This window comes from Vigna umbellata, chromosome 7, assembly GCF_029865625.1.
Source record: "Vigna umbellata cultivar VRB3 chromosome 7, Vumbellata_1.0, whole genome shotgun sequence".
Taxonomy (NCBI): domain Eukaryota; kingdom Viridiplantae; phylum Streptophyta; class Magnoliopsida; order Fabales; family Fabaceae; genus Vigna; species Vigna umbellata.
The window spans coordinates 47486433-47506975 of NC_142171.1; the positions used below are offsets into that span (position 1 = coordinate 47486433).

A 20543-nucleotide genomic window follows, 5' to 3' on the forward strand; every position below is an offset into this window, starting at 1 on the left:
TGGTTTTTCTTTCAATCAAAGTCAGTATGATCCATCACTTTTCCTTCAACGGACTCCTAAAGGCATCGTCGTACTTCTTGTTTATGTTGATGACATTGTGGTCACTCGTTCTGATCAAGATGTTATTTCTAGAATCAAACAAATGCTGCATTCAAATTTTCACATGAAAGAGTTAGGATATCTCAATTATTTCTTGGGTTTAGAGGTGCATTACCATCCTAAAGGCATTTTCGTAAACCAACATAAATATATTCAAGATTTGGTCCAACTAGCAGGACTCACCAATGCTAGCCCTGTTGACACTCCAATGGAAGTTAATGTTAAATATAGGCGACATGAAGAAGAGCTTCTTGACGATCCCACTCAATATCGGAAACTAGTTGGTAGTCTCATCTATGTGACCATCACTCATCGTGATATTTCTTTTGCTGTACACACTCTTAGTAAGTTCATGCAATCTCCACGACACTTTCATTTTTCAATCGTGCAACGTATCATTAAATATCTCCTTGGAACTTCAAGTCGTGGTTTATTCTTTCCTGGTAATTCATCTCTTCAACTCCAAGCTTATAGTGACGCTGATTGGGCTGGCTGTCCAGACACTGGGAGATCAACTACTGGCTGGTGTATGTTCCTAGGAATGCTCCTATTTCATGGAAATGTAAGAAACAAGATTCAGTCTCAAAGTCATCCACTGAAGTAGAATATCGCGCAATATCTGCTGCTTGTTCTGAGATAATATGGCTACATGGTCTTCTTACAGAGCTTGGATTGTCTCAAGCACAACCAACTCCACTGCATGCTGATAACACTAGTGTCATACAGATTGCAGCAAATCCAGTTTACCATGAATAGACGAAACACATCGAGGTCGATTGTCACTCTATCCGAGAAGCGTATGATCGTAGAGTCATCAATCTACCACATGTCTCAACATCCGTTCAAATAACTGACATTTTCACTAAATCGTTGTCACGCCAGCATCACAATTTTCTACTTGGCAAATTGATGCTTGTAGATTCACCAACATCAATTTGAGGGGGGATGTCAATAGAATGAATTGCAAAAGATTTGCAATTGTATATTTATTTGTAACGGTTATTCTGTTAATTAGGATAATTAACTGTAGTTAATGTATATATTGCAGTTTAGCTTATTTAGTGGGCTGAAAATTAGCTTGATTGATTGTTATCATGTGTATTTATATGAAAATTCTCCAGCAAGAGGAGACACAATTTTTTGGCTCAATCTTCTCTGAGTTTAACACTTCAGGCCCTCCTTTATTTGATCCTCAGGCTTATCGCATACTAGTTGGTCAACTGATGTACCTTACAACCACCAGACCAAATTTGACTTTTGTTAGTTAACAACTAAGGCAATATGTTTTTCAACCCATGGATACTCTTCATAGTGATACCATGAGAGTTCTTTGTTACATCAAACGTTCTCCTACTAAAGGTTTTCACTTTATCGCAAGCTCATCTCTAATTCCTTCTGATTCTGATTGGGGTAGATGTACAGAAACATAAAAATTTATCACTGGATATTACCTCTTTTCTGGTTCTTCCTTAATTTCTTGGAAAACTAATAAGTAAACAATTGTATCCCGTTCTTCCTCTAGAATATAGAACTATTGCAGCTTTGAGTTGTGAACTGCAATGGCTCCATTTCTTGCTAACTGATTTGCAAGTTCCTTTTGCTTCTCTTATTTCAGTGTTATGTGATAATCAATCCGTTGTATACTTGGCTCACGATCCAACTTTTCATGAATGCACAAAAACATATAGAAACTAACTGTCGTGTCATTTGTTAGAAAATTCGAAGGGGTCTTCTTCATTTCCTGTTCATTCCTTCTTCTGCTCAACTAGCCGATATGTTTACTAAGGCTCTTCATCCCAAGTTTTCACATAATACATTTCCAAGCTAGGACGATTAGATGTTCATAGTCTTGCTCGAGGGTGGTATTACAAAATAGTTAATCTTGTTTATTATAACTTGTTATTGAGATAACCTTGAAAATAGAGTATTAGAGTTGAAAAGTGTTTTAAAATAATGAGACTGAGTATTATATTTTAAAATAAGTTGATAATATAAATAGAATTTCTTAAACTCGTCTTATTACTTAAAACACATTTCATCTCTCTAAAACACTATTCTCTTGAACTCTCTACCATCTCTCTAAGAGTTCTAACTCTTGAATCATCTCTTTGATGATCAGGGGGTGCCTAATCAACCACGACAACAAGGTCTATATTCCTATCTGATCAATTTCTTGAATAGAGCAGCAAGTTTCTACCCTTGTTTTTGTTCATTCTCGATGTGTGATTATGTCCAAGAATCCTTTCTTGCATGTAGAAAATGTGTTTCCTCTTTGGTTATTTGATAAATCGAGGTCCTAAGAACTCTTTCCATTTTCAATTTGGTGATTCGTAAGTGTTTCTAAAAGTTCCTTGTGCGAGAAGTAATCGGGGGTGTTCTTAGATCTTTGTATTATCGGTGTAAGGTAAGGGAAGCTATAATTTGCTTTAGAATGAGTTTGCATTACAAATTTAGTGTCTTTATGAATGATAAGATGATTTAAGGGAAATTGCTACGTTCTTGCTAATATTCTTTGTACTTAGATGATAATGAACGATTGTATAATGTTAGGATGCTTGATATGGTATGATTTGATGATGTTGCTATTATGATTGTGAGTAGTGAACAATATTTGAGGTTTGAAATTTAATTCAAAGTGTTTGGAATGAAGAAGAGTCAAATACTTGGGTTTTAAGTGTAAAAAGGAAGGGTTTTGATAGGTGAATTTTTGAGAAACTGGTTGGTTGAGGGAAATAGCAGTTTAAGGTCAGTTGTGAAGTCATTTAGTACTTATGGAAACTTTCAAACCAAAAAAATCTGGTGTAGGAGGCCGTAAATGGTTGGTCGGTGTGTTTTTACATGTTTTTGGTCTAAAATTGGGGTTTTGAGTTGTGAGATTTTGAGGTAAGGGTGGTAAACTGTTTTGGGAAGTTGGAAGTCTATTATTAAACATATTATTACTTGTCTAGACATTTAAATGAGAAAAATCTAGTGTGGAAGTGTTAGTTCTAGAATAGGGTGAGTTTTTGGGTACTTTTAATTCAATTTTGAGGTTTAACTAGTGAAAACTTGAAACAGAGGAGTTGTGAGTAATCTAAGGTGTTGAGGTGTGCTATTTAGGGTATTATGACTTGTCTATGATGTTACTTTGTTTATATAGGGGTTAGAAGAGGTAGAAACGAGTTTGGGTAGCTTAGAGAAGTGAGTTTGGTTTCAAATGGTCAAATGGAGTTATAAATGTGTTTTCAGATATTTTAGAGTGTTTAGAAGGTCCTTGGAATCAATTAAAGTTGTAGGGAAATTTTATACTAATTGTTTAGGCAATAGTTTCTGTTTTAATCGATTATGTGACTAACATAATAAATTAAAATAGACACTTTAGCCTAATCGATTATGTGACTAACATAATAGATTAAAACATACACTTTAGCCTAATCGATTATGTGACTAGCATAATAGATTAAAATAGACACTTTAGTCTAATAGATTATGTTATTAACATAATAGATTAAAATAAACAATTTTGCCTTATTTTGCTTTATGTGAATTCAGACTTGATTTAATTGATTATATTACCAATCTAATCGATTTTATTACTACTAGTAATGTGAAATTTTGACTAATCTAAACCAAATTCACTTGTACATATATGATCTATGTATTTCATTGTTCTCTTATGATCCTAAGAAATCTTATTATCAATTTTCATTATGCAATAGATAATTAATTTTATTATTAACTACTTTGTGATACTTGATGGGATTGTTTATGGTTATGTGATGAATGTTTTGAGGTTGCATGTGATATTATGCAATGTTGGTGTGAAGTATATGTATATATATATGATTATGAGAGGGATATGATGATGATGAAAATGTGGTTGATTATGTGAATGGTATTGATGGACGTAATTCCATGAACCACGTGGAGAGGGTTACATGGTGGTGCCTGTATTGTTTGTATGAATGGCTGAAGTTATGCAGGAGGTTTATCCTGACACACTCAATAACTTTAACTCAAGTAGAGATGGATGGTTATACCGTGGAGAGTAGCAGGAGGTCTTAGCTTGAGGGGAATTTCTCCATTTGGCTGAAAGACGTTTGAGGACTAACCTTGTATGTGGTAAAGTGAAATCCATTGACAATGACTCTGCAAAGCAGTAGAGGCCACCAGAAGTACATAAACCATCATAGCTCGACATTCATACTATATCTGGATAACCAGTCTAGGTCCTTGCATGTTAAGATGTTTGGGTTGATGTATGTTATATATATATATATATATATATATATATATATATATATATATATATATATATTATTCATGTATGTTATGTTATAAATGTTATATGACTTGTCTTGTATCTAGCTTACCATTGCTTTTGTGTTTGTCTGCTTGTGTGTGGTTTTTTCCTTTGCAATGATCACCCTAACCAATGTGAGCTTAGGAAAGAAACATATTTTCAATTGATTCAGCGTTTGGTTAAAAGAGAAGTGAAAGAATAAATAGATTTTGTTTTTTAGGGATAGAATCTCCTACTCTAATAATCTCAAGTTCCTTATAAGTTATTATATATGTATGTTTTATTTTAGTAATTTTATACTATTAAAATAATACGTTAAAGTTACAGTACGAATGATTTTCTTCATACATATATAGTTTTAGCCTCTTTTGTAAAAGGTATGCTGGAATCAGTGAAACATTTATTCTCAGAAGAGACATTGTCGAAGTCATCAGTCTCTGCTTCTATTCTTGAGCCCAGAATTTCCTTCATTCCTGCTCCCTATTCTGTTTTAAAAGAATCATAATCCTAATTAAAAAGAAACGATTGTTAGGCTGCTTAAAGTTTGGTATATTTTTCCCATCAATGTTTTCTTTTCCTTTTTCCATTTCCCCTTTGTTTTATGGTGGATGGGCTTTTTTAGAGGTAGCACAATGCTTTCCTTAAAAGGTTGAAAGATGGTTCACGTGATTAAATTAAGTGATCTATACACAAAAAATATCTTTGAGTTTGAAGCTTCATCGATATCAGACGTCACATTGGTACAAATATACGTATACTATGAATTATGAATATGCCATTATATCAGCTACTACCATTTTGAAAGATGAACTAAGGATGCAGGAAAACCTTGCAAGAGTTAAAAGTCCAAGGGGCTGAAATCGTTTTCTTGAAATTCTGATTCCCGGGCAGGGTTTTCTAATTCTTCGAAAAGGTAAGGTGCGACCTGTTGAGAATTGTTGGGCTTCTTGTCGTTCATCTCTATAACTGAAACAATCCTTTCTTCAATACAGCTTTCCACAATTTCAGTTCCAACTTCTTGAGACTGTAATCCAAGAAGAGAAAAGCATTCTCCCTGGAAATCCAAATCGCTGGAAGACAATATCAGCCCAGCAATAGTTTTTGCGAGATCAGGGGCATAACTGCGAATCTGAAAGTGAAAGAACCGAATTATAAAACGTTACGCCATAAAGTTGGCCAAACAATTTTAAATACAAAGCCAGAAGAGATAATCTAGAAAGTTACACTAAACACTCAGCTTATTGAATGGGAAATCAAGGTGTTGAATTAAGAATTAAGATATTAATGCAAAATCGCAGTTGGAGGGAAAACTTTCAACAGTAAAAGTACTGAGCCACACAGATCAAAGATGTATTAGAGAGGGAAAGAGATTGATAGAATAATTCACCTGAAGGGCACGTGAACTTAAAAAATCCTGGGAATGATTCGCCTTCAAATCATCCAGTGAAAGTTTAACTGCTCTCTTAACAAGGTTTCTGTCAAGTGGAGACAATTTCCTAGGAGCTGGTATCATGGTCTTAACAATGTGTCAAGGAAGTATAAATTACATAAAAGTTAAGAAACTTAGAAGATTTACATTATTATACACAAAGAAAATGTTCATAAACATATAGGGGAAATGAGTATGCCCTATAAGTATATTAAATGTGATTTTAACACTCAAATGTAGACTTGTAACTTGGTTGTACGATGTTGGCTATCTAGTAAAGGCAAACGACTTATGATACTTCAGATCCTGAAAATTTTCTGAATAAGAACTACTGGATCTTCAATTAACCCACAAATAAATAATATAAACAAAATCCAAAGAAACGTCAGAAAGAAAAGTATAAAATAAATGTATAAAAAAAGCTATGTAAAACACTTTTCACTGTCTCTGATAAAGATAAAAAGGATTTGTCCAATGCTGGATATTGTTTATGATATACGTGGAGCACAATATCAATGTGTGTATCTGTAGGCAAGTTTTCCCATTCTAGTAATGTAACGCCATCTTGCTCTACTGTACCCCTTAAGTTTAAGCCATATGTTTTCCAGTCAATGCTTTGCAATGCCTTCATAGATGATCGGGAGATTGTACAAGGTGAAAAGTCCTTGAAATACAAAACCTGACATTAAACATTTTTATCATCCAGATTAAGTAGTGGATAGATAAAATATAAAATATAAAAAGATAGCTAAAGCATAAAATTCAAGAGACTTAATGACGGACCTCTGTTCTATTATCATATTCCCGGAAGCACGCAATGTTCTGCATTGATATATTACTCATTAATATGACTGCCTCCATCACCAGTTCCGTGTTTAAACGATTATCAGTGCAGCAAGCTACCCCAATTCCAACTTTGAGCTGCTCCCTAAATAAAGGTTAAAAAAAGTAGATAACTTCAAATCTATAATTGTTATGGTTTAAGGATCTAGAGGCCCCCTTTTTTTTATGAAGCATCCCATATCCACCAAGAAAGTAAATATTGAGAAGGCTTAAAAAACCATGCAAACCAAGTTCTTGCATGGGCTTCTAGATGTGATATGTTTTTCTACCACAATCAGTAATAAAATGTCAAAAGGTTTTTCTTTTTTTTTTTAGAATAAGCTGTTACAGTTCACATGCCCAATAGCTGACACACATCAATTTAGGAACCAAAAATGTCTGGAAACTATCATAGATTTAAGGTTCTGCTACCTAATTGAATATGATAACATACAAAGAACTCAAAACTACTATGCATTTCACTGCCTATGTACGAAAAGTGGTAAAGAGGGAATTTTAATATTCAAGAGATAATCAATACATCTTATGAACTTTAAGGATGACACCTACGCATGATGAAAGAGAATGTCAAGGTAGAAAATATATCCTCTAAGAGACTTAACTGACGAAAAGTAATCAGTCTACCAGAACAAAGAAGATTACGATTCTAAATGATAAATGGGAAGCTGATTTGAGATTACGAATGTACCAACTTGGGAAGCAAGAGTTACACATGTTACTTAAATTATTTCCATGCTTAACTACATAGTCTTCTATGCCTGACTTAAGAAGTTCTAGATTTGATGCCGACATTGGTAATTGCTTGCACTCATTCGCAAGAAAAATCTTTTCATATCGTGATTCCGGATCATCGCAATCTTCTGCTACCAATTGAATTGCAATATTCTGGACAAAAATACAAAAGAGAACCATTAAAACTGTCAAGTCAAGGGTGCGGAATTACATTTGTAATGTCGCTTTAAATAATGTCAATGATAAGAAAGTGCCATTTGGCTATCTGATTTGGTGGAATTATTGACTGTTGCTAGCATATCAGATAGAAGGAGAATGGTCTCCAGCAACAATATTGACACGCTTAAAGTTATAGTTGTTTGAAAGAAATTAATGCAGCTGAGAATTCTTCACTTGTGTCAATTTAACTTACAGGAATCTTTAAAATTTGCATCTGCAAAATCAACAAATAAATAGAAAGAATATGAAATGTGTGAAAAATGAGTATAAACAGCAGAGTATTTTGTTGATAAACAAATATTACAACTTCAACAAAATCATTTAAATAATCTAGGCTCAATTTTGATATGCATTGAAGAAGAAAGAAGCAGCAAACTTGGCACATTCAGGCGTGGTAAAAATACCATATTTCTGCTTGCTGATTTTTTATTTTATCTTTGTTTTCATTTATTTCATATATCAGGTGAAGATTTTTCCTGTTTTTGGTGTGGGGTTGTAGGAATAGAAGCACTAGCACTCTAGCACTCTTTTTGATTTCTCAATATAACAAGTTCTGATAAACCAAAAATGCTTTAGACATTGCCCCAGTGGAGAAGTGCAAAATGACACAAACTTCTGATGTAGAGCCTTAGGACTTGTCTAGAGTTGCCAGTGCTTTCTAATGATTGAAAAATTTGATATTCAGCAAACTCTGTTTGGTTGCAATATCAACTGTGTTTAAAATGTTTAAACTAGTTAAACTCATTTTATCTCACCTGACCTAAGTGGAGAGAGGTATTTTAGGTCTAAGAGTAATTTTTGCAGTCTTTGGAAGAGAAAAAAAACAGAGAGAAGTGGTTGACATATTCACCAAGCCGTCTTAGTAAAATTATAATTCTAACTTCATCATCATTGGACCAGGCTGAAATTTTGGCAACAGATTTTGCACTTTTGACAACAGATTTCGCACTGTTGCTATATGTAAGGTTTCTCTTTATTTACTTTTCATATTTGAGAGCATTATTTTGTTTTGTTGTATGTATTGGTTTGTTGTAAACATTTATTTGTGCTTTTATTCTGACTCTCTTGTATTAATATTTGATCTTAGTGGAGCTTTATGGACTGACTTGTATTCATAATTTTTAGTTCTCACATTGAGAGGGTCTTCCATGTTAATGTACCAGTTTCTTGTTTTGTGATTAATGTTGTTGTTCTTCCTCACATATTCTTGTAAATTTGAAGAAATTAGTTAGTACTTTTTATTGTTATTGTTTCCCTGTCAGATCCATATTAGTTGAAAACAGGTAGATTTGGATTAATTTATTCAATAGCATTTAACTTTATCAGCGTACTTCCAAATGCACACCAAAAAATATGGCCTAACAGTTTCGATCTTGGTTCATGATTAAAATTTTATGACGATGCATGTGATGATTGCGATGACTCTAGGAAAGTCAGTCACATGACCAGGGCAGTGATCATTACGCTCTTTGATCGAACACATTTAGATTGAAAAAAATCAGCTTAGTAAACGTTTAAAGTATCCCGAGTAATTTATTTTTCACAACCAAAAAGAATGGACAAAATTAGCATACCTTCTGTATAAAGGTATGGATATCAGACAGTAAGAGATCACGGCTAACAAAACAAGACAGATAAGCTTCACTACCACTGCAAAGTAATACGGTGAAAAAATTATATAAAAGGAACTATACCAACAAATTCATCTCAAAATGTTGCTCAGATAGCTCTTTTACCTGAATTTTGCCCCATTTTTTGTGTTTGAAGGTAGTCTTGTTATTCTAGAGGAACCCCTTTCTTTCAGGTTTATCTGATAACTATGTATCTCGGTATCCATAATGCCTACAATTTCCATATATTACAATAAGAATCGTGATAATATAATAACTAAACTAACCATGGGAATATATTCAATAGTCGACTTCACTTTTGAGCAGTGACGTAGTATAAATACACAAGCACCTGGGAAACATAAAACATTTGACAAATTTCCATATAGCTAATAGTAATATAAAATTATTTCATATCAAAATTTAGAAGTACCTATACCTATTAAAATAATATGAGGACAACTTAAAACCATTTCTCTTGAACAAAATAGTTGGCCTGGCATATTACCCCCCACATCAAAGCAAGACCAATACAGTAGACGTGGATACAATAACCGTTACCTTGTGCACGTGGGATATCTATATTTTCTATAAGATCAAATCCCAACCAACATCAGAGGAGAGCATTACACTTACTGGTGGTTTTGAGAGAAAGTATTCCATCTGTTTTACAAGAGGCGAAATAAATAAATAAATAAATAGATAAATACATTGAACTAAGACGGTAATCCTGAATTTTTGTTACCCCAATTGTCAGCAAAATCCGTGGAAGAAAACCTTAAGTCTTGAAATTCCTCTAAGCAGCTCCCAATGCCAGTATCGGAGACTTCTCACAAGAAATTCAAATATTGTTACAAAGAAAAAGTTCACCACCCTTAGACAAACAAGATTTATTAATTTTTAGCACAATTCTTCTGATAATTATAATCCCTGGAGTGAGCTAATCGACATCGTTTTGGTTCATTTTTTTTTCTTTTTCCATTAACCGGAAAACTTCCTGGAAACTGAGTAAAATCTATCTAATAATAAATTGCCCAATAGAGAAATCGTGTCGAAATACCAGCAAACACTTTTCCTACTTGAAATTCGAAGAGAAGGATGCACAGATGAAGAGCGAGTGAGAATGATTGCGAGTCTGCAAATCTGCTCCGATAATCGGCATCTTTGATACGCTGAAGATATTAACTATAATCGCAGATTCAAGTTACATACATAACCGAACAAATCACGAAACTAGAATGCATGTGAACATACTTTACATAAACGAAACAAAGAGAAAATCATAGAAAAATAGAAGAAACTCACATGTAAGCACAATTCCTGAACCGTAGAAAACTCCATTCAGAATCAAAACTTTCTGGAATTCGCGCGCGAAACAAAACAACGGTTTCGAAAATAGAAACTATAACATTCTGAACGCGGTGGACCCATGTTATGACCCATGGTGACGCCCATTGGGCTTTTACTTTCGGAACCCCCACAATTTCTTCACGCACGCACGCCTCATACTTTTGAAATGACATTTTGCTCTTTGGAAACGTGACTTCCGAATTACACATTTCAAAACCTTTTGGGAACAAGTTTTCTGGGATTTCGGGAATAATATTTTCAAAACAAAATTTTTGGAACAGAATTTTTGAAACGAAATTTTTAGAATATAATTTCCATAACAGAATTTCAGGAACGTATAAAATGTGTTTCAGAATAATTTTTTCTACAAAAGAATTTTTGAAAAAAAAAATTCTTAAACTCAATGCTTTCGGGAATAAGTTGTTCGGAATACCCGTACATGAAATGTATTATGGAAAGAGTTTTCCAAAACACATGAAAAAAAAATTTCAAAGTGAGTTTTTTCTACATTTTTTAGCTTCTTTCTTTGCAACAGAGATGCAACGGTGGTGTTGGTGGAAGCCATGATAGTGGTGGCGCGGGTGCAGTAGTGAAAGGTGTTTGAATCTTTTCCTGACATTGTGAGATGCAGTTAGTAATTATGGATGTGCAGTAAGCAATAGGCCGCTCATTAAAAAAAGTTATTTTCATAAAAAAGAAGAGCGAGATTTTAAGTTTTACTTTTTTAAAATTCTAAAATTAAAAAAATGTTTATCACGAATTCTCTTACCGTTAAAGATGAGAAAAATAGAAGCATTTGGGTCCCCAAAAAAGTGCTTTATGCTTGGACGTTACACTGAAATTTCTGACTTCTTGCACTCACAAAGACAAGCAAGTATGAATTCCTTTTGCAGACAATATGCCATTGCTGACAAACGGTGTTGATGGTGATGCTGCTTGTTTTGACTGAATCTCTGAACATGTAGTTTTATGTTTGGCTTTATCATTTGTCTAGATTAGCAAAATTACAAGTTCAAAAAATACTCTTCATAGGCTAATTCGTATTGTCCTTATTTCACTCAATCTTGAAATGAGAATTTTAACAGAATCAAGAGTTTTCTTCATGCAGAGCTCTTAAAGTTGTATTCTTTCAGTACTCCCCTTGCAAGAACTCACATGGTGCCAACCAGAGGCATCACGAACAATTATATTCTGCTTCGTGGAAGTGGAATTATTCGCCTTTCTTCAACCCTCGCTGGCTTCCTTCATGCATTTATCTAACCATTTTTCAAAGTGTTTTGCTTCATATGTACCGATTCCCTTTACCGAATGGTGACTTTCTCCATTGAAAAGATGTCAGGGTTTCATCACCCATTCATTCATTGCTGCTTCATATTGCTATCCTATGTGCTACGTGCTATGTGCCATGGCTAAGAAAGGAATGAAATTCCCATTCATTCAACAAAAAACTTCTCTCATGTGTACAAAAAGTGAACAACACAGTACTTTCAATCCTATCAAGTTCTGAATGAAAGATAATAATTTTACTTTTTTCCTAACACTCAAGCGTAAAATTTGACTTAAGAAAAGAATCATCTGGGCACCGATTTATCTAACTCAAGTGTATGATATAATGATAACAAAGTTAGTATATATAAATTTAATATCTCTACCAACTCAACACTCAGAAGCAGATTCCATATCAAAGGGGAATAAAGGGCATTGATGACCCCATTAAGCTTATAAGATTGTTTATGGAATGGTTAGTGCTTGATACTTTTGCACAGATCCCAATATTAATAAAACAAATCTAGTCTCACCCTGTGTCTTCCCTTTCACAGTTTTCGGAGAAATTCTTGACCAGATGTTCCTTCATGCATCACGTTTGGAACAACATCATCCTGCTCCTAACGACAATTACTTTGTTTAGACCCAAGCTCTGTATTTCGTACGTAAAACTGACCGTATAGCACTGTCTATTACCAATGCAGTGCGTAATAAAACATCAAAATTAGTGTAAATGGGTGTGTATTTTGAAGTAATGCCTAATTGGCTTTACATAATGTCCTTCATCAAAGTAATGCCATGCCCACTTATCAACAAAATATCATGATTCATGACTATTTGGTATGTATTGGCTACATAAAGCAATAGAGTGTGTGATTCAATGATTAAGAGTGGGAACGCCACAGTAAACAAAAGCTGCAGTTTCATGGGGCCTTGAGAGTGTAATGTGTCCTTATGCTGCAAGATCTTGCTTTCTCTCCTTACAAAGCAATCATAGGAGCCAATAAGTTTAAAGAGCACAAAGAATATCTTTAGTTGCCTTCTTTATTAAAGAAAGTTCCCCTCTCCTCCTTTTTTAAATTAAAAATTCCTACTTAATGCAGAGGCTATTTACATAACCACTTCTCACACCTAATTCCCTTAAGTTCTTTGGTTAGCTAACACTACTCTACCTTGGTCTTCACTCAAAGAACAAGAGCAGCAGCTTTAATACCAAATCCAGATATCCCCCAAAATTCTCACACCCCTCAACACAACTATTCTCTTCCTTCTCAATTCTCTCATTGAAGATGTCCTTACAAGTTCAGCCACAGACACAGCCACAGCCACTGATGCAGCAGCAACAGCAACCTGTTCAGGTCTACCCTACCAGTGTCACATACCAGTCACCACCCCACCATTCAAACGGATCTTTTGGCTCAGTGTTTGTTGTTTTGGCTATAATAGTAGTCATTTCTGCAGTTGCTTGCTGCCTTGGAAGGCTTTGCAACCGCCGCAGCCGCAGCCACAGCCACAGCCACAGCCAGAAACATGCTAAACCTCAAAAGCAGCAGCAGCAGCAGAACCACACCAACTTCCGTCCAAAAGAAGTGGACATTGAATTCGGGTTTGACAAGAGAATTGCAGCTTCCAAGCCTAATGGACATGGAGCAGGCAGAGGAATGAAGCCACTTCCTCATGGTGACATGAAAACTTTTGAAATGAAGCTTGGTCACCCAGGAAAAATAAGACCAGGTCCATGAAGGGAATTACCTTAAGTATTATGTAGACAAACCCATCTTCTTGCTGGGAACTGTTCCTTCTCTATACCATTGTGTTTCTATTTATCTTCTCTTTTTTCAGTCTCTTATTAGATCTGCAACTGCAAGATGAAATGTATAATTATCTTCTCAACTCTTTTTATGCCCTTGTTTTGATATTTGAAAACGAAATCTTGTGTTCTCCCTGCAATATGGATTTTCTTAAGTAAAAAGATTGTAAAAATTATAAATAACTCAATCTAATGATGGATTGATTGGATAAAAAATAATGATGGTTTTGAATCTTTTTATCCAAATGCCTACATACGAGAGTCAATACAACTAGCAAAATCTGAGTTTAAGTAACTAATATGATACAGAAGCTTTTAATCTTTGGTTCCTTGAAGGTATCTTTAACACTTTCTTTGTAGTTTTCTCGTGTGCCATTCATAGATTGATTTCTTATCTCCTAAACATTTCAACTACAAAAGTAAAGTAATGTCTGGTCTTCTATAAAATTGATTATACATGAAGTTTCCCACAAGGAAAACACATGCAATGTTCTTCATTTGTTTCCTTTCGAACTCATTGTTAGCACATTGATCTATATTAAACTTATCACTCTTCACAATGGACACCACAATTGAACAATCTTCCATCCTAAACCTTTCAAGAACTTTGTTGATATAGGCCTTTTGATGGAGAAGTTTTCAAGGCTCTACAACATCTGACACTCTTGAATCTGCCAAACCTAATAATATTATCAAGGGAGGATGGAAAAACATGTTCCCCCGACTTATTTTATGTTTTGGTAACTGTATCAGTGTCTATCCAGCCTAATCAGACACACAGATTTTGACAATTTGAAACACTAAATTTGTTATGATCACCAAAATTTAGAATTTTTTTCAAACAGACAAAATTGTACATTTCTCCTCAGTTTTATTCCCTATTATATATAAATGTATATGGAATAAGGTTTGATTTCTCTATTATTGGTCTGAACCTTTAATGAAGTAATCTCTCATTTATTCTCTGTTTTATTCCCTGTTATATATAAATATAAATGGAATATAGTTTGATTTCTCTATTATTGTTCTGAACCTTAAATGAAGTAATCTCTCGTTTTTCTGATTTCTTTACTGTCGAAAGAAAAGTTTTAACATGCTACATTGTACACTAATTTTTTTTCTAAAAAGAAATGGTTTTCTTCTGTTGAGGTTTTAGGATAAACTAGACTTTTCTTTTCTAAAAGGGAATGGTTTTCTTGAATTGAGATTTTCACAAAGGAAAGAACACTTTCCTCATGTTAAACCGACCATAATGTAAATCATTTCCCTACCATTCGCAAACAATTGAAAGAAAGTCATTACAGACAAAATTCATTTGCTTCTTTATTTAGCTTAGTATCTAATTCCTTGAAGTTTAGCTCATGGATAGAGCAGGAAACAAATAGTAATCACTACTTTACAATGTTTCTACCCTCACATGAAAATTTTCGTTACAAGTAAGAATTACAGGACTTGATATGAAACAGCTAAAGTCATCGTTCTGTTAAATTGAAATATCATTTGCTTTCTACAAATTCACAACTTCGATAGAAAAAAAAATGGACTATAAGCATGAATGGTACACCTTGACTTGAACTATCTCTCAGAATTGCTCCATATTCACAACTCACAACAGTTCACTGGTCACTGCCGTAAAACATAAATGCAGTGAGAAACTCATTCTTCCTAATAGATATCTACATAGATATTAAAAAGTAAACTCCACAGACTTGTACTTTACAAGCTTTCAATCTCCCCCGCTATAGGAAAAAAAAAGAATGGGAGAAAGAAAACAACAAAACTGAAGATGTACAAAAGAAAGAATGTTTTTGGTTGGCACAGGTCAAACGAATACAGTCTTTTATATTCTTCCCAACTTTCATGGTGGTAAGGATTGGGAAGTTTGGAAGGTCATGATTCCAATCTTTGTAAGAGAAAACTTTGCCTGGTTCTCTTGAAGATGATGCTGGCATAACGAAGAGGAATTTGGTGAATTTCTTTTTGGTTTCAAGAGATTAAGTTTGGAAAAATTAGTTTGATTAAAACCAGCAGCTTCTGAACTCCACTATGCCTATTCTCATAGTATGTGTTCCCTTAAGACCTGTTCTGGGTTTGGCTCCTTTGGTGGTGGAAAACTTTAAATTGTGAATCACTATTTCGTGGACTATGTGATATGCTTGCAGAGTTGAGTTCAACCATTTCTCTTGAAACAGTTGAACGGAATTCTGAGCTGAGATTATCAAACTCAGAATCATCAAAGCTTCCATTAACCATCTTTCTGAATCTTGCAATGTCTTCATTATATTGACCAGAATTATAAACAGTGCTCTGACCATATCTCACCCCATTTGAAAGATCGTATAGTTGGTCACCGTTGTCTAAGGATCTTAGCACCTGAGAAAAACCAATGGACAATGCTTTGAACAACTTAAGATAGAAATGATATAAAGGCAAATAACTGTGTCAATTATTTTGAGAAATAAAAAAAAAAGATTAATAGGTATGGAGGTTTTCATGAACACGAAAATAAGTTCAAATTGTCTAGTACTGTTATCACCTGAACCATACGAGGTCGCTTTAGAGCAGAGTGGCGAACACATGCTGCTGCTGCCTCAATCATTTTCGACATTTCTTTGTCAATGTATTGTTGTTGAAGCTTAGGGTCTACTAGTTCACCAAATTCTCCTGTCTCAAGTGCACGAAGGAGAAGTGGACGAGCCTGTGGAGAGAGGAAAACATCATTTGAGGTGAACGTTTTTTAAGGCGATTGATCATGTAAAAAACGATTAATTTAACCAAATTCAAAACTTGAGTGTATTTTATTTCATAAACTAAGAATAATGTTCAGACGTACCCACTCAACCAAACTCTCCTCTCCTAAGGGCTGCATTGGATCAACAGGTTTCCTTCCAGTTATAAGCTCAAGGAGGACAACTCCAAAAGAGAAAACATCTGATCTATCCGTTAATTTTCCACTTGTTGCATACTCTGGAGCCATGTACCTGCAAATTGAAGCTAGCATGAGTTAGAATGTCAGTTCAGCATTTGGCACTATTGAAGGTTTTCTCTGATATTTTTCCACTATATACTCAAACCTCCTAAAAAGAGCCAGTTCAAAGAGATATGTCTACTTGGCTTCCAAAATAACAGTGATAAACAACAATAATTGAACAAATTACAATTTCAATTTTCAGCTAAAAATAATTCTGTGTATTTTCAGAATAGAACTAAAGAGGTTGCTTCAACTTTGACAGCAAGTGAGAACCTTCACGAATGTCCATATATTATTATAATGTACTTCTTTATGTTTTAGATAGAGAAAACCTACCCAAAGGTCCCCATCACCCTAGTTGATACATGAGTATTAGCATCGTCGGTTAGCTTTGCAAGCCCAAAGTCTGCAACCTGTGCCTCGTAAGCATTATCCAAAAGAATGTTTGCCGATTTAATATCTCTGTGAATAATCTTTGGGTTGCCTAGGAAAAATAAAATACTTTAGTTTTCTTCAAAACTATACAAGATTTGTTATCACTTAGTGTTACTTGTGCTTGAAGAAACGTATACAAAATCTAGCACGGCCACTATCCCTCTTATCTTTTGATTAATGAACCTTAAAGAGACAAGACTAAAAAAATACAGGAAATTCTTTAAGTTTCGTACGAACTTCATAATGAAGTGTACAGATTTAAAATCAAATCATATTTTAAGATCTCCTGAGCTTTCAGCCAGTTCTCTGCCATAGAAAACTTTTCTCCAATTCTATTATACTCTTTAAGTAAATTTCGTCAAACATAATACACAGTGAGGATAACAATGTAAAAATTAATAAATTGTCAGCCCCGGAGTTTAGTTGAGAAAAGGATAGAAAAGGAGTTTATTGGGCCAAAAGAAAATCTTGACTGAATTGACAAGGATAACAGGCATATCTAATTTAGTTATATGCCCTTTGCACAACCTTTTGAACGCCAAGCACATTAGAATCTAAGTTGTAGAGGACCCGCTATTAATTGTTCTAGTAAAATGGCACCATGTTCTAGAGAAAATGGCTTCTATCAATTGCTTTAATGTATTGTGTGTTAGAAAAGATAATCTCATAGCACAAATGCAAGATAAACTTACATCCATCATGAAGATATGTCAGGCCCCTTGCAGCACCAATTGTTATCTTCATCCTCTTGGACCAATCCAAAACTGGAAATTCACTTCCTGTGAGGAGCAGGGCACAAACGACCAATTATGACATGATAATCACTTCATAAACATAGCAAAACAAGAAATTCATTTCTTAAAAAAAAAAAAACAGAAACTCACACCCTGCAAGTGCTGATTGAGATTCCCATTAGGAACGAACTCATAGATGAGCGCTCTTTGCTGTTCTGATATGCAATAACCAATCAGTGAAACCAAATGTCGATGATGGATTCTGCTGATAGTGTCAACCTCAGCCCTGAACTCTCTTTCTCCCTGCCCACTACCAGCCTTCAACATCTTAAGCGCCCCCACTCTACCATCAGGCATGGAAGCCTTGTAAACATACCCAAATCCCCCCTCCCCTATGATGTTTTCGCTGGAAAACCCGTTAGTGATCTCCGCAATCTTTTCGTAGGTAAAAACTAACTGACCACCGCTCAGAGCCGGATCTGAAGGAGATCTTATATGCATGCCACCTTGTTGTGCTCCATTCCCAAAACCAGGCTCCTCTACAAAGTAATGCACATCTGCACTTTATCACACCAAAATCATTAGACATGATAACAACAGGTATGTTTGGGTTCTTCTCCGTAAAGATTTCTAAAAAAAATAATAAAGAAGAATGGAATGAGTTTCTCCAAGAAAAAGTTAAAATTAGTATATATATACAGTTAAAGAACTGCTACAAATTATAAAACATATCACTTTTGAAGTGGTAATTGTAAAAGACAATAACTTTTCTTGTTATTAGTTTTGATGTTCATCTTTCGGTTTTGGTTGTGCAGAAGGGAACTGGTTAGAACACCAATAACAACGAAGATGATTGCAGAAAATATAAGCTTTACCTCCTGGTGTACCGGCTCCTCTTATGTTAGATTTTCCAGGGTAGGGCGCGGAATAGTTGTTCTCTCGCTTATTCCTTAATAAAAAGAAAATAACCATAGCAAGAAAGGCAATGATGAAAACCCCGACGAGAGCAAGACCAACAATCTGTCCTGTACTATTATTACCGGAGGAGCTTGGAGACACCGGCGGAAGGTTGCTCTTCTGGGGAGCAGACATATGTAAAATCGGAGGTATTGCTGGTAATATTCCCGGTGGTACTCCTGGTGGTGGTCGCAGTTGTGAATGGGGTGTTGACGCTGGAGCTGTCTGCAGCGGCGGCGAGGTAATACGGAAAACCGGTGAAGGTGGAATTGCGGTTGGAGTTGAAGGCCGAAGGAACTGTGGAGGAGGAACGTAAGATTGCGGTGATGGAGGTGGCGGTGATAGTGACGGTTGTGGAGGTGGCGGTGATGGTGATGGTGACGGTTGTGAACGTGGCGGCGGTGTGAGAGAAGGTGGTGGAGCTGAACGTCTTGGTGACGGAGGAGGCGGAGAACTTTTTGGCGGGGGAGAAGATTGATCTGGCGGAGGTGGCGACGGAGAAAGGGGAGGTGGTGGAGAAGTAGAAGGGGTAGGTGGTGGAGAAGTAGAAGGAGTTGATGGTGGCGGTGAATGAACTGACGTTGGTGGAGGAGGCGAATTCTCCGGTGCCGGCGGAGGAGATTTTTTCGGCGGAGGTACGGTAGGTGGCGGAGAAGAGATTTCTGGGGGTGGTGGTGACGTTGACGGTGATGGTAAAGGCGATGACTGTGAAGGCTGTGGCGGCGGTTCCGAGGATGGCGGAGACTCTGCGTCGTCCGATGACTGCTGCGACAAGGACGGTGGCGGAGGCGAAGCCGTAATGAAATCCGACATAGGCGAGCCATTTGAAGAGGATTCGTTAGCCATTTCTGATTCTCTATTAAATCTGAAGCTGATGATACTCAGAAATGGCAAGAAAATTCAAAAAAACAATGGGAATGCCGATGGGACCAATGAGATTATAACTCGAAACAGTTTCTCAGAACAGAGGTTGGCATTTGAGACGATCAAAGCAGAAAGAGCAGCAAAAACAACAACATGAGTTCTTGTTCTTTAGAAAATGGCATTTAATTGAATTGGGGTGATGAAGTCTTCTTGACCCGCGAATCCTTGAAACTGGGAAACGAAATTGGCTCGACGCGTTCAGAGAGCTAGCTCTCTGTGTGGTGCGCTTCTGAAATGGAGGAGAAAAATAATTGAATTGGAGAATCGGTGAAGACTGCAACAGGCAAATGCAAAACATTCATGAGTCATGAACGTTCATTCTTCCTTAGCATTAATTTAGGTAGTTAGTTGCATTTCATGTTTGCAAAGATTCACGTTGCTTTTTGTGTTGTCATTCTTACCTCCTCCAATTTCGGGTTACCTACTGTTTCACCGGACTCTTCAAGGATTTTGGAAACTTAATATTCTGTTATATATTATTTATACCTTCAATGATGATTTTAAATCCTTATAGGACATTATTTTTAAAATTATAGTCAAAATTTTTTATTAATATTTTATAACATACACAAAATAATAAAAATATAATTTTATTAAATAATATTCAACAAAATATTTGGCATTTTTCTGTTAAATATTAATTCTTATATTTAAGTGTATTGTTTGGAGCAATAGGCAGTAAGAAAAACTCATGTTATAAGTATAGAAAATAAATTATATTTTATATATTGAATTTAGCTAAATCTGCCTATTTTAAAATAAAAGACAGTTATCAAATATTGACATTTGGTTTTGTAAAAGAATAAAATGTTCTTTTAGCAGTGTATTGGGAGATGAAATGAAAATAATGTTTCTCTAACAAATATATATTATTAACATGCA

The 20543-nt window shown here is 35.2% G+C and overlaps 3 protein-coding genes across 3 annotated transcripts; 1 reads left to right on the forward strand and 2 right to left on the reverse strand.

Moving 5' to 3' along the window:
- Window positions 1-5067: 5067 nt before the first annotated feature.
- LOC124819752 (type 2 DNA topoisomerase 6 subunit B-like) lies at window positions 5068-10555 on the reverse strand. Its single transcript, XM_088094889.1, has 12 exons — window positions 10520-10555; window positions 10294-10399; window positions 9960-10040; window positions 9851-9877; window positions 9341-9446; window positions 9179-9254; window positions 7798-7818; window positions 7342-7538; window positions 6594-6738; window positions 6287-6489; window positions 5769-5901; window positions 5068-5510 (listed from the first exon to the last, which is right to left on the reverse strand). Exons 1-12 carry the CDS (start codon window positions 10553-10555, stop codon window positions 5220-5222), a joined length of 1422 nt encoding a protein of 473 aa, XP_087951015.1. The 3' UTR covers window positions 5068-5219.
- A 2388-nt stretch (window positions 10556-12943) lies between these two features.
- Window positions 12944-13961, forward strand: LOC124819755 (uncharacterized). Its single transcript, XM_047291328.2, has one exon. It carries the CDS (start codon window positions 13120-13122, stop codon window positions 13570-13572), a length of 453 nt encoding a protein of 150 aa, XP_047147284.1. The 5' UTR covers window positions 12944-13119; the 3' UTR covers window positions 13573-13961.
- A 1208-nt stretch (window positions 13962-15169) lies between these two features.
- On the reverse strand, window positions 15170-20077 carry LOC124819754 (proline-rich receptor-like protein kinase PERK3). The gene is made up of 7 exons (XM_047291327.2): window positions 18656-20077; window positions 17933-18337; window positions 17739-17825; window positions 16948-17095; window positions 16474-16621; window positions 16177-16338; window positions 15170-16013 (listed from the first exon to the last, which is right to left on the reverse strand). The coding sequence occupies exons 1-7, from the start codon at window positions 19581-19583 to the stop codon at window positions 15714-15716; spliced, it is 2178 nt and encodes a 725-aa protein (XP_047147283.2). The 5' UTR covers window positions 19584-20077; the 3' UTR covers window positions 15170-15713.
- Between the last annotated feature and the right edge of the window lie 466 nt (window positions 20078-20543).